The sequence below is a fragment of the Hemiscyllium ocellatum genome, chromosome 10 (assembly GCF_020745735.1).
Source record: "Hemiscyllium ocellatum isolate sHemOce1 chromosome 10, sHemOce1.pat.X.cur, whole genome shotgun sequence".
NCBI lineage: Eukaryota > Metazoa > Chordata > Chondrichthyes > Orectolobiformes > Hemiscylliidae > Hemiscyllium > Hemiscyllium ocellatum.
Window position 1 is genome coordinate 1,881,301 of NC_083410.1, and position 14,308 is coordinate 1,895,608.

Consider the following 14,308-nt stretch of genomic DNA (forward strand, 5'->3'; position numbering starts at 1 on the left):
AAATCATCCGCCGACATTTCCGCCACCTCCAAAAAGACCCCACCACCAGGGATATATTTCCCTCCCCACCCCTTTCCGCCTTCTGCAAAGACCGTTCCCTCCGTGACTACCTGGTCAGGTCCACGCCCCCCTACGACCCACCCTCCCATCCTGGCACTTTCCCCTGCCACCACAGGAACTGTAAAACCTGTGCCCATACCTCCTCCCTCACCTCTATCCAAGGCCCTAAAGGAGCCTTCTATCCATCAAAGTTTTACCTGCACAACCACTAATATCATTTATTGTATCCGTTGCTCTCGATGCGGTCTCCTCTACATTGGTTCCTTGGACTCCTCCTAGCAGAGCGCTTTAGGGAACATCTCTGGGACACCCGCACCAATCAACCACTCCGCCCTGTGGCCCAACATTTCAACTCCCCCTCCCACTCTGCCGAGGACATGGAGGTCCTGGGCCTCCTTCACCGCCGCTCCCTCACCACCAGACGCCTGGAGGAAGAACGCCTCATCTTCCACTTCAACCCCAGGACATCAATGTGGACTTCAACAGTTTCCTCATTTCCCCTTCCCCCACCTCACCCTAGTTCCAAACTTCCAGTTCAGCACTGTCCCCATGACTTGTCCGGACTTGTCCGACCTGCCTAGCTCCTTTTCCACCTATCCACTCCACCCTCTCCTCCCTGACCTATCACCTTCATCTCCTCCTCCACTCACCTATTGTACTCTATGCTACTTTCTCCCCACCCCCAGCCTCCTCTAGCTTATCTCTCCACGCTTCAGGCTCACTGCCTTTATTCCTGATGAAGGGTTTTTGCCCGAAACGTTGATTTCACTGCTCCTCGGATGCTGCCTGAACTGCTGTGCTCTCCCAGCACCACTGATCCAGAATGTGGATAATCTCCGCCTCATTCCATTAAAGTCTACCTGACTTAAACCCAAAATTCTAATATCCAATCTTTGCTTATCTCTTGTTATGATCACTATTTGACAAATGCTTATGAACAACTAGGTCACTAATTACATCAGGCTCATTGCTCATTACTAGGTCCAATATTCCTTGTCCCCTTGTCACATCTAAGACATATTACTGGAGGAAACTATCTCGGACACACTCCAGAAATTCACAACCTTCTGGCAGGCACTTGTTAGTCTATTCCAGTCAATGTTAAGATTAAAATTCAAATACTTTGCTTTTGCTACATTGTTGCCTAATTTCAGTTTTCATAAATTTAATGAAGCACTTCTGAGCTGCGATCAGGTGGTTTACCTATGAGATGTATTGTCGTTTTAGTTCCTTTATGGTTCCTCTGTTCCACACATAAATTTCTCACTTGGCCTACTCCCCTCATTACATCCTCCCTCATCATAGAAATGGTTTTGTTGCTAATCAGCAATACCACTCCACCCCATGTGCTGTTTTCTCTATCCCTCCTTTGATCCTTATCACCTGACATGTTTAGTTCCCAGTCCTGACCAGCCTGTAGCCCTGTCTCTGTAATGGATACTGGAGCATAGTTTCCAATTTAAATCTGTGTTTGCAGTTCATGTAATTTGTTCCTTACACTCTGTGCATTTGTATAAAGACCTCTTATTTTGCCTGTACGCTCTATCCTATCCTTCAGTATCTTTTTGTTATTTCTCTCTCTTGTCTTATTCAAAACACTATTTATAGCCTTGCCTTGTTCATCAAACGGGCTCTGCTTTTTCATCCTATTAACCCCTCTACCTTCTCCTCACGTGCTGACCTGCTGCCTTCTCCTCACGTGCTGACCTGCTGCCCTTGTTGCCATGCCCCTGATTTAGTTTCAACTGTCTCAAGTGGCATGAGTGAATTTTCATGCAAGGATATTGGTGCCCTTCCAGTTTAAGTGCAATCTGTCCTTCTTGTATGGGTCCCACCCGACCTGGAACAGATCCTGATGATTAGATTCCCTACAGTGTGGAAACAGGCCCTTCGGCCCAACTAGTCCACACCGACTGTCTGAAGAGTAACCCACCCGGACCCATTCCCCCTAACTAACGCACCTAAAATCTGATTGAAGATTTGTAGCTCGGGTATCCGTTGTTGTGGTTCTGCTCGCCGGATTGTTAGCTGTCTTCCTGTTTGTCCTATATAGTGTTTTGTGCAGTCCTTGCATGGTATTTTGTAAACTACGTTAGTTTGGCTCATGCTGGGTATTGGGTCCTTTGTTCTAGTGAGTTGTTGTCTGAGCGTGGATGTTGGCTTGTGTGCTGTTATGAGTCCTAAGGGTCGCAGTTGCAAATACCATGCAAGGACTGCACAAAACACTATATAGGACAAACAGGAAGACAGCTAACAATCCGCATCCATGAACATCAGCTAGCCACAAAACGACACGACCAGCTATCTATAGTAGCCATACACTCAGACAACCAGCAACATGAATTTGACTGGGAAAACACCACTATCATAGGACAAGCCAGACAGAGAACAGCCAGAGAATTCCTAGAAGCATGGCATTCATCCCCAAACTCCATCAACAGACACATTGACCTGGACACCATATACAAACCACTACAGCTGAAACTGACACCCGGAAACGGCAAGAACATCCATCAACAGACACATCGACCTGGACCCCACATACAAATCACTGCAGCTGAAACTGACACCCGGAAGCGGCAAGAACAAACCACTATAAATACCAGAAGAAACATCAAAGCAGCGCTTCACACGAGGCTCCAACAGCACTGATGATGTTCCCTAGCCAGGGAACGAAACGTTTGCAGCAAAAACTTCCAGCTCGGCGAGCAGAACCACAATAACGCACCTAACTCTATGGGCAATGTAGCATAGCCAATTCACCTAACCTGCGCATCTTTGGACTGTGGGAGGAAACCCACGCAGACACGGGGAGAATGTGCAAACTCCACACAGACAGTTGCCCGAGGCTGGAATCAAACCTGGGTCCATGGCGCTGTGAGGGAGCAGTGTTAACCACTGAGCCACAGATACCTGACTCCCTCTTTAGCTATGTATTTAGCTGTACTGTCTTCCTATTTCTGGCCTCACTATCATGTGGCATGGGGATTAATCTTAGAGGTAAAAACAGAGAATGTTGGAGAAACTCAGCACGTCTGGCAGCATCCAGAGAGAAACAAAGTTAAAGTCAGATAGAATGTTTGTGTGAGAAACTAAGCTCACACACTTCAATAATTTCAGTCCGAGACAAAATCTGAATCAGTAGTGTCCTTTATTTTACTGTTGCAAGAGAGTGTGATGTCCACTGTCTGTCTACAAGGCAAGGGACTCATGCACCGAATTCAACGAATACTAGATATTTATATAATTTGGTTCCTATATTTTGTTTTTTATTTCATTGCTCCTCCCCTGTTTACATCCTCCACTTCCCTAAGCCCGGTCCCCATTACTCCTGTTTATCTCTTGCCTTATCCGGCCTTGTCTGTGACAAAATGTTCATTTCTGGCCTCACAAGGCCGTTTGACCTCATCCTGCTGTGGGTCATTGTTAGGCATATCCTTTCCTTACCATTATCTACTCCCTCCATCTGTGCCTCCCCTCACAGCATCTTATCGTTAAGACCCTTTTAATTGGGGTTTGTTCCTGTGTTTCTGTAAAAGTGGGAAACAGATGTTTATACCTACCGTTTGTCCAGGCGTATCGAGCTTAACTGTCTCCCCTCACAGCATCTTATATAGTCGCCTGTAATATCTACCATTGTTTTGCAGTCCCGTTTCCTTCTTGCATACAATTTTAGCTAATACAAAAAAAAATTATGTATTTCCTCCACATAGTTTCCATTCTTGTTGACTCAGCTCTTGGCTGAAACAATTACACACTGGTGTGAGTTCATTTACTTTGTATAAGTAATTATAATTGCAGAAGTAACACTACCCCACCCACATCCCACATTTGGATGGTTGTTCTTGATTGGTACAAATTCAATGGGCCATAGGAACATTTTCTATGCTGGAGATGTCTATGACTATATGACTTGTAAGTAAATGTTTTGAGTTGACATGACACTTCTTCAGGACTGAAGAAAGCTGGAAAATGGTGATTTTGATGCTGTTGACGGGGGCAGGAGGTGGGGGGGGCGGGGAGAAACAAATCGAACAGAATGATGTGGGTCCCCAGAGTAAAAATGAAAGTCAGTGCTAATGGTTTAAAGGAGGAATAGAAATTCAAAATAGTGTAAATGATTGACGTAAAAAGGATAAAATGGATCAGCTGTACTGAAAGCCAAGGGTAAAAAATGAGGTCTGCAGATGCTGGAGATCACAGCTGAAAATGTGTTGCTGGTTAAAGCACAGCAGGTTAGGCAGCATCCACGGAATAGGAAATTTGACGTTTCGGGCATAAGCCCTTCATCTGATGGGCTGTAATCAGTTGTTGGACAGAGGTCATGCTCTGAAATTGTTAAATATTGAGTACTAAAATCTGTAAAATGCTTAAGCAGAAGACGAGGTGGTATTTAAAGGGTTTTGAGAAGATTTGTAGCTCAGGTTGAGGTTCTGGATGTAGGTTTGTTCGCTGGGCTGGAAGATTCATTTTCAGACGTTTTGTCACCAACTAGGTAACATCTTCAGTGGGCCTCTGGACGAAGCACTACTGATGTTTCCTGCTTTCTATTTATGTGTTTGGGTTTCTTTGGGTTGGTGATGTCATTTCCTATGGTGATGTCATTTCCCGTTCTTTTTCTCAGAGGATTGTCAATGGGATCCAAGTCATTGTGTTTATTGATAGAGTTCCGGTTGGAATGCCATGCTTCTCGGAATTCTCGTGTGTGTCTCTGTTTGGCTTGTTTGTCCTAGGATGGATGTGTTGTCCCAGTCGAAGTGTGTCCTTCCTGATCTGTATGTAAGGATACTAGTGATAAATAGAACATATAAGTAGAAAGCTGGACTAATCAGCAGTGCATCGTCCAGCGGTTCACTGAAGATGTTACCTAGTAGGGTGATGAAACGTCTGAAAATGAACCTTCCAGCTCAGTGAGTGAACCTACATTCAGAGGTGGTATTTCTCCAGTTTACATTCAGCTTCACTGGAACAGCTGCAGCTGGCTCAGCTTGGATTTGTTAGCATGGCAGCAAAATGATTTTCTAACATCAGTTATTAGATTCTCAATGTCATCTCCATTTTGATTACATACCCTTCTCAATAATCAATACCACCACCTTTCCCACTTTCTTTCATTTTCTCTCCAATCTTTGACATTCAATGGTGTTACCATCACTCAATCTCGTGTATCCACAACATGGGATTTAACATTGACCACAAACTGGAATTAAATTAGACTAGCCATAAAAATACAGTGGCTACAAGAGCAGGTCAGAAACTAGGAATACTGCCATGAAAAACTCACCTCTTGACACCTCAAAGCCTGCCCACCATCTACAAGGCACAAGTCAGGAGTGGGATGGAATGCTCCCCACTTGCCTGGATGGGTGCAACTCCAACAACACTCAAGAAACTTGACATCATCCAGGACAAAGCAGCCCACTTGATTGGCACCACATCCACAAACATCCACCCCCTTCACCACTGATGCTCAGTAGCAATAGTGTGTACCATCTACAGATATTCACGAAGGTTCCATCAGCAGCAACACCTTCCAAACCCATGACCACTTCCATCAAGAAAGGCAAGGGCAGCAGATACATGGGAACACCATCACTTGCAAGCTCCACTCCAAGCCACTCACCATCCTGACTTGGAAATATACTGTCGTTCCTCTGGTGTCATTGCGTTAAATCCTGGAATTTCCTCTTGAATGGCATTAGGCTCCACCTACACCACATGAATTACAGTGATGTGAGAAGGTAGTTCACCACCTTCTGAAGGACATCTTGGTATGGGCATCACAGTGGCTCAGTGGTTAGCACTGCTACCTCATGGCACCAGAACTCAGGTTCAATTCCACCTTCAGAAGACTGTCTGTGTGCAGTTTGTACATTCTCCCCGTGTTTGCGTGGGTTTCCTCCAGGTGCTCCGGTTTCCTCCCACAGTCCAAAGATATGTAGGTTAGGTGGATTGGCCAATCTAAATTATCCATAGTGCCCAGGGATGTGCAGGCTACATGGATTAGCAATGGGAAATACAGCACAGGGTGGGGTTGGAATAGTGTTCAGAGGGTCAGTGTGGACTTGATGGGACTGTAGGGATTGTATGAATAAATGGTGGCCAAGCCAGTGATGGCAATATCCTGTGAATGACTTGCCCTTCTTTGAGCTAGATCACTGTTACCATCAGAACACCATACTATCATGTGACAGTCTATGTCTCTAACTCAGCAATCTTAATTTACCACAATCCATCCATTTATATATATTCAATATAATCCTAACTTTATTACTTATCTCCTTGTGCTGAATCTCCCAAAATTCTTTGTCCCTTGATATCCCACTTTTGTGTTTTCTTCTGGTTATCATACCTCTTTCAAGTTTGATTGAATACTCTCAAACAGCACTAGCAAATCTCCCCATCAAGAATCAGATCTGCATAGGTCCCATCTCTCCCAGAACTCTTATCAAGCTCCTGCGAATCTGATGGCCTTCCTCCTGCACCATTCATTTACTGTATACTTCTAATTCGATACTCATTTGCATGCATTAACTTTTATGCATTAATTTGTGAATCCTATATGACCTTGATTGAGCTTCTAATTCCATATTCTTTCCACCACAAAGATTATCGCCTTCCTCTAAAATATCTTGTTTTAATTCATCCATCACTGTTGACCGCACCCCCCCCCCCCTCCACCCCAGCTCTGTGATCTGCAATAGCCCAAAGTTCCATCAGAACACTGCTTCCCTCTCTCCAGGAACTTACACATGCTCACCTCCAAGGCTCTACCATCGGTGCTCATGCTAACCAGGCTGCTTGACCTCCAAACCCTGGAGTTTCCTCATTCTCCTGACCTACTGTATCTCTCTTCTAACTCTCTCTGTCCTCCTTCAAGATCCTCTTTACATCTATACTTTTGATAAGCTTTTGATCCCCAGTAGCATACATCCTGGCTCAAGAAAGGGTAGGACTGGGTATTAAATATGTTTGGAGGCAAGGTTTTCAGGAAAGATAGGAAAGACCTAGGGTGGCTTGAATTCAAAACTCTTTTGAAATGTTTGGAATTTTTTATCACCCTAAAGTGCAACATGAGTGCTTGTTCTAAAGGTGCACACTGCTTTCTATAAAAGTGTAATTTTATTCGCATTTAATATTATTTGATTTTAGACCAATCAAGGATCAGGAGTTCCTTTTGACTGGTTTCTGGAAATGGAATGTATCCCATGCACGGAGTGCAGACTTTGCAACCAAGAGGCCTGGACTGTGGTGCTCAGTCACGTGATTAGTGTCAGTAGCTGTCACTTATCACTCAACCACAGACAGTCCCTCTCTTCAAAAAAACATCATTAATGTTTACTGCTTGACCTGCAAATGTGCTGTCAATGTGTAGGGTGGGTGATGAGAAGAGAATTGTAGGGTGTAATTGTGAGCTAACAGGGAGTGCAGGATAAGACCCACAAAGAGGTGGAACACTATTGAGAGTGATGGAGGAGGACAGGGGCAAAGAAGGTTAAGAAAATGTTATGGAACAAGTTGGGGAAGCACACATACTCTCCTGGCTCCCTGGCAACTATTTTGTTTTTAAATGTGCTCAACAAAGGATGATGTCTCTCTTTTAGATCTTTTGTTGTCAGCCTTGACTGCTTTTTCGATTGTTGTAAACATCATCTTCTGCTGTTCAGCTCCTGGTCATTGTTTGCTCAAATCTTGGAGGTGTGTCAGTTTGTGTGAGACTTGTGCCATTCTGCTTTGTGTCTGGAAGAAAGGAAAAGTGAGTTCCCATATCTCTATCTGATTCCCACCTAAAAGTAATTTGCACTTGTTTCATTTTTGAACAGGAGAGGCTGGTTCTCTCGGTGTTACCACGTTTCATGATGTCGGAAATCATTAATGATATGTCTGATGCAGCAGAAAAGCAAGGGGCATTCCACAAAATCTATGTTCATCAATATCAGAATGTAAGGTGAGTACCTATAGGTGAGCACTGAAATCAAGCTGGACACTGAATGAAATGTTGGACCATGTACACTGGGAGGAGTCATTCAGGTGCAGAAGGAGTCCCATCAATTGTACCATCAGAGAATGGGAGTAGCTTCACTTTGGTTACTTGATTTGAACCTGTTATAATCTTGTGCAGCTATATTAAATCTCCTCTCAATCTCCTATGCTCCATCCATGAGCATACAGATTAGGAGTAGGAGTCGGCCTGTCAACACCTTGAGCTTTACCATTCAACAGGATTATGGCGAATCTGATTATTCTACATTCTCCCATACCCACAATGACATTTCACCCCTCACCCCTTGTTCCTCAAAGGGGAACAAGCCTACTTTTTCCTACCTATCCAGATAGCTGAAATCTCCCATCCCTGAGCCATTCCGATATATCTTCTCTGTGGATTCTCATGGACCCTTCCATCTTTCCTAAAGTGTGTTTGATGCATTACTCCAGTGTGGATCCGAATGATACATGGGGCCAAACACCCACTAATAGGAAGACAGTGAAATGGGAAAGTGTGTTCATGTTGGTAGGACAGATGGTGGCAGTAATATGTAGTGGGGGTTTGGGGAGTGTGAATAGACAGGTGGTGGTAGATGATAGACAGGGAGGGCAGGCAGGCATTGCTAGGATGAGGGATGTGGGCAGGAAGCATAAAGATGTAGATTAGAGTTTGTGTTGAGGTTAGGAGAGGGTGTGGGGAAGATGGGCTTCATAGCACAGAGGGTGCCAGAATGGTAATGGCAGGCGAGACAGTGCAGGTGAGCATCATATGATGTTGGGGGTCGAAGGGTGTTAGTAGGATTTGGAGGGAAAGGCATTAGGATGGGGGGAGAAATTAGCTTTTGTAGCATGGTTGGGAATAGATATGTGCTGAAAGGACAGATGAAGCAGACAGCTGTCAGAAGAATGTGTGGGGAGGGGTGCAGATGGAAATTGATAATGGTTGTGGTGGGTGAATTTAACTTCCCATATATTAGTTGGGACTCCCTTGGAGCCAGGGGTTTGGATGGCGGGATATTTGTTAGGTGCGTCCAGCAGGGTTTCTTGAAGAACTATGTAAACAGTTCAAATAGGGAATGAACCCAGCCAGGTGATTGAAGTTTTAGTGGGGGAGCATTTTGGGAACAGTGACCATAAACCCATAAATTTTAAGTTATTTATGGACAAGGATATGAATAATCCTTGGGTGAATGTATTATATTGGGAGAATTTTAGGCAGAAACTGAGAAATGTTGATGAGGGTGGCTGTTTGAGGGTAAATTCACATCTCGTATGTGGGAATCTTTTAAAGACCAATTAATTAAAGTTCAGGACCTGCATGTTTTTATGAAAATGGAGGATAAGGATGGCAACATTTGGGAACCTTTGATAACAAGAGAAATTTTGAGGTTAGTCAGAAAGAAATTGAGGCATAAGTAAGGTTTAGGAAAGTGAAGACAGACAGAGCCCTCAAGGAGTATAAGGAAAGCAGGAAAGAACTCAAACATGAGTTAGGAGGGCTGAAAGAGGCCAGGAAATAACATTGGTAAACAGGATTAAGGAAAATCCGAGGGCTTCTTATACAGGTATAAGAAGTAACTAGGCGAAAAGATAGGTCCACTTACTAACAAAGCAGGTAACTTATGCTTGGAGCAAGAGGATGCGGGTGAGGTCCTTGCATTGGTATTCACAAAGTTGAAAGACATGGGTGAATGGTGAGTCTCAAGAGGGGTATGTTGATATTCTAGGGTATGTTGATATATAAAAAAAGGTGTTGGTTGTTTTGAAAAGAATTAAGGTAGACAAATTCCTAGGAGCTGATGGGATCTATCCAAGAATACTGAGGGAGGTGAGTAAGGAAATCTACTGGGACTTTCTATGAAATCTTTGAATCATCTTTAGTCAGGAGAGTGCTCTTAGAAGCCTGGAGAATAATCAACCTTGTTCCCTTAGAAAAGCAATTAGTGATAGTTTGGGAAATTACAGGCTAGTGAGCCTTATGTCAATGGTAAAGAAATTATTGGAGAAGATTCTTAGGGACAGGTTTTATTCAAATTTGGAAAAATATGGACTTACTAGCAACAAGCAGTATGGCTTTATGTAGGGGAAATGGTGTCTCACAAACCTGCTTGAGTTTTTTGAGGAAGTGATAAAGATGGTTGATGAGGGCAGGGCAAGGAGTTATGTTTACATGGACTTTGACAAGGTATCCCCATGGTAGGCTGATACAGAATGTGAAGTCACCTGGGGTCACCTTGTGAGCTGGTAAGATGGATACAGAACTGGCTTGGTCAGAGAAGAAAAAGGGTAGCGGCGGATGGCATTTTTCTGACTGGAGATCCATGACCAGTCATGTTCCACAGGAATAGGTGATGGGACCCTTGTTGTCTGTAGTAAATATATACCATTTGGAGGTGAATGTAGGTGTTCTGATTAATACATTTATGGATTACACAAAGTTTGTGGAACCTGTCAGTAGTGAAAAGGATTACCAAAGCATACAGATAGGCTGGAGACTTGGGTAGAGAAATGGCAGATGGAGTTTAATCCAGTCAAATGCAAGGTGATGTATTTTGGGAGATCTAATGCAGGAGAGAAGTGTACAGTAAATGGCAGAAACTTGAATAGCATCAACATGCAGAGAGATCTAATTGTAAAGATCCACAATTCTCTGAAGTAGTGACAAGTGGACAAGGTGGTGAAGAAGGCGTATGACATGCTTCCATTCATCATTCAGGGCATAGAGTGTAAAAACTAGCAAGTCATGTTGCAGCTATATAGAACTTTAGTTAGGCCACATTTGGAATATTGTGCACAGTTCTTGTCCCACATCACCAGAAGGCCTAACATATGCTGATCGGCTCAGGATCCTGGGGTTGTATTTATTAGAGTTTAAAAGGTTGAGCGGAGATCAAATAGAAACTGACAAGATAATGCATGGCTTAGAAAGGGTGGATACTGGGAAGTTGTTTCCGTTAGGCGGGGAGACAAGGACACGTGGGCATCGCCTTAGAGTTAGAGGGGGTCAATTTAGAATGGAAATGAGGAGACATTTCTTCTGCCAGAGAGTGGTGGGCCTATGGAATTCATTGTCACAGACTGCAATGGAGACTGAGACGTTGGGTGTCTTCAAGGTCGAGATTGATAAATTCTTGATCTCGCAAAGAATTAAGGGATACGGGGAGAGTGCGGGTAAATGGAATTGAAACACCCGTCAGTCATGATTAAATGGCGGAGTGGACTCGATGGGCCGAATGGCCTTGCTTCCACTCCTATGTCTTATGGTCTTATGTGGAGGCTTTGGAGAGGGTACAGAAACATATTACCAGGATGTTGTCTGGTTTGGAGGGTATTAAATATGAGAAGAGATTAGTACATAGAACAAAAATCTTTGTATGTTTTCACTTGAACAATGGGGGCTGGGGCAACCTGATAGAATTTTACTAAATTATGAGACACAGAGATAGAATGGAGTGATGGAGTTTTTTTCCCCCAGGGTCGAAATGTCAATTACAAGGGGTCATAGGTTTAAGTAAAAAGGGGAATGTTTAAAGGAGCTGAGAGAGGCAAGGCTTTTTTACAGAGGGTGGGAAGTACCTGGAATGCACTGCAAGAGGAGGAGGTGGAGGTGGATACAATATCAATGTTTAAGAGACATGTTGACAGATACTTGAAAGACAAGGAATAGGATGATACAAACTGTGTAGGGGCATAAAGTTTTTAGTTTGAAAGGACATCATGTCTCAGTGCAGACTTAGTGGGCTGCAGGGCCTGTTTTGTGTGGGGCAGACAGAAATAAAGTAGGGTAGCAATGAAGGTCTTAAATACATGATGTTATTTTTAAAGCCAATACTAACTGTGGTTTGAAAGTCTCCTTAATACATGGAATCAAAAGCACACAAATGCCATTTTATGTGACTCAATAATAGGTAATTCCATACTCAAATAGTAAAACTATCTAACTTGTACATAGAATTTGTAGTTTGCTACACTTGACATGCTGAAACATTGCCACTTGGTGGTGCTGTTAGTAACATTTGAAATCATGATGTCTCTGAGCAGGCAAATACAAGATTTTATCCCAGGAAACACACCTAGAGAGTACAAGGTGATGTATATTGGGAGGATGAGAAAAATGATCCCTACACTGAAGGGCAAGTGCAGAAAAACTTCAGGCTCAGAATTAAACACATAAGGGGACGGAAAAGCTGGTGAAATCCTTTGAGGGAGTGCAGAGTGAGTCAATATGATATGATGAATAAGGTTTTCTCATTATAAAATTGGTGAAGGTTAGTGGTAGATTAAAACAGGAAACAATTTTAGAACTAGCAAAATGAGACAAAAAAGGGTGAAAGATGAGTGTGAGAGAAAGCTAGCTTTAAAGATGGTAAATAGTCCATGTTCTTACAAGTGTTTAAATGGGAAAAAGAGTTATTAATGCTCCTCAAATGGAAACAAAATTCATAACATTGCAGGGTCTGACACAAAAACTGGTCTGGTAACATTTGTGGAGACACAAAGTAAAAGTCAATTAGAATGTTTCGATGGTTGTCCTGGATAGGCACAGACAATGGGCTGGAGAGCTCTATGACTGTATGACTCTACCCATTTCACCAGTTTCCTCATTTCCCCTCCCCCCACCTTACTCCAGTTCCAACCTTCCAGCTCAGCACTGTCCTCATGACCTGTCCTACCTGCCTTTCTCCCTTCCCACCGATCCACTCTAACCTCCCCTCTGACCTATCACCTCCATCCCCACCCCCATTCACCTGTTGCACTCTTTGCTACCTTCCCCCACCCTCCCCTTTGACCTATCACTTCCATCCCCACCCCCATTCATCTATTGTACTCTATGCTACTTTCTCCCCACCCCACCTCTCTCTCATTTTTCTCTCTACCCTGGAGGCTGCCTGCCTCTATTCCTGATGAAGGGCATTTGCCCGAAACGTTGATTTTCCTGCTCCTCGGATGCTGCCTGACCTGCTGTGCTTTTCCAGCACCACTCTGTTCTAAACCCTGACTCTACCCATGCCCATGTAGAAAGCTTCAACAGTGATCTTGAGTTTATATCACGCTACCTGAAACCCCACCACACAGTTCTGTACTGTCATTACTGCCCTGTTTTAACACCATCACCTTGATAACTTGTTATGGTCTCTCTACCCTAATTAGTTTGTATTTGTTTCTTTAATAGACCCTCAGAATGTGACTCTTAAACCTATCATGTTATTCCTGCCACTTAGTTTGTCTCCAGCATCACATTTTTGAAAATGTTTTCTTTTTTTTTCAAATCTTTATTCAATTTCCACCACCAGGAAAATAGGAAAACACCCGAGTGGCCTGTGACAAGCAGTGCCCTTCACATCAAAGGGCAATGCTGTGTGAACAAAACAGTGAAGGGGAGGGCAGGGACTAAATCAAAATAGAGTTGGAGGGGGAAATGATGCACTCCACTCCCTGCGGCGCCCACCTCTCCCTGAACAACTCCAGGGTGTTGGTGGGGACCGCGTGCTCCTTCTCCAAGCACACCTGGGCTCTAACGTAACCGCGGAAGAGGGGCAGGCAGTCGGCCCTAATGACCCCCTCCACAGCCCGTGAAAATGTTTTCTAACTATCTGTCTGCCTCAATTAATTGGATTATAGGTAATCTTTTCAATTCCTATTCAACTAGTGACACTTTACTCACACTGTCTAACACTTTGGTCACCTGCAGAGACTTACTATTCAACACTCCACCCACACCATTGTTTGATTTTTTGAATACTCTGCCTATAAATCCTGTGTCTGAATGCTTTTGTTTACTTCACCTGACGAAGGAGCAGCGCTCTGAAAGCTTGTGGTTTCAAATAAATCTGTTGTGCTATAACCTGGTGTCATGTGACTTCAGACCTTGTCCGTCCCAGGAGAAAGTGAGGAGATCAGAGTCTAGATTAGAGTGTGGTGCTGGAAAAAGGAACAGGAGAATCGACGTTTTGGGCATAAGCCCTTCTTCGGGAATCAGGAGGGTGTGCCAAGCAGGCTAAGATAAAAGATAGGGAGGAGGGACTTGGGCGAGGGGCGCTGGGAATACGATAGGTGGAAGGAGGTTAGGTGAGGGTGATAGGCCAGAGAGGGGGTGGGGGCGGAGAGGTCGGGAAGAAGATTGCAGGTCAAAAAGGCGGTGCTGAGTCTGAGGGTTGGGACTGAGATAAGGTGAGGAAAGGGGAAATGAGAAAGCTGGAGAAATCTGAGTTCATCCCTTGTGGTTGGAGGGTTCCCAGGTGGAAGCTGAGGTGCTCTTCCT

The 14,308-nt window shown here is 44.0% G+C and overlaps 1 protein-coding gene across 1 annotated transcript in view; it reads left to right on the forward strand.

The window, feature by feature from the left end:
* Window positions 1–14,308, forward strand: part of LOC132819266 (adenylate cyclase type 8-like) — a 183,633-nt gene that overhangs the window by 43,338 nt on the left and 125,987 nt on the right. The window contains exon 4 of the mRNA XM_060830693.1: window positions 7,884–8,008. Coding sequence (XP_060686676.1) covers window positions 7,884–8,008 — 125 coding nt within the window. The remainder of the gene's footprint in view (window positions 1–7,883; window positions 8,009–14,308) is intronic.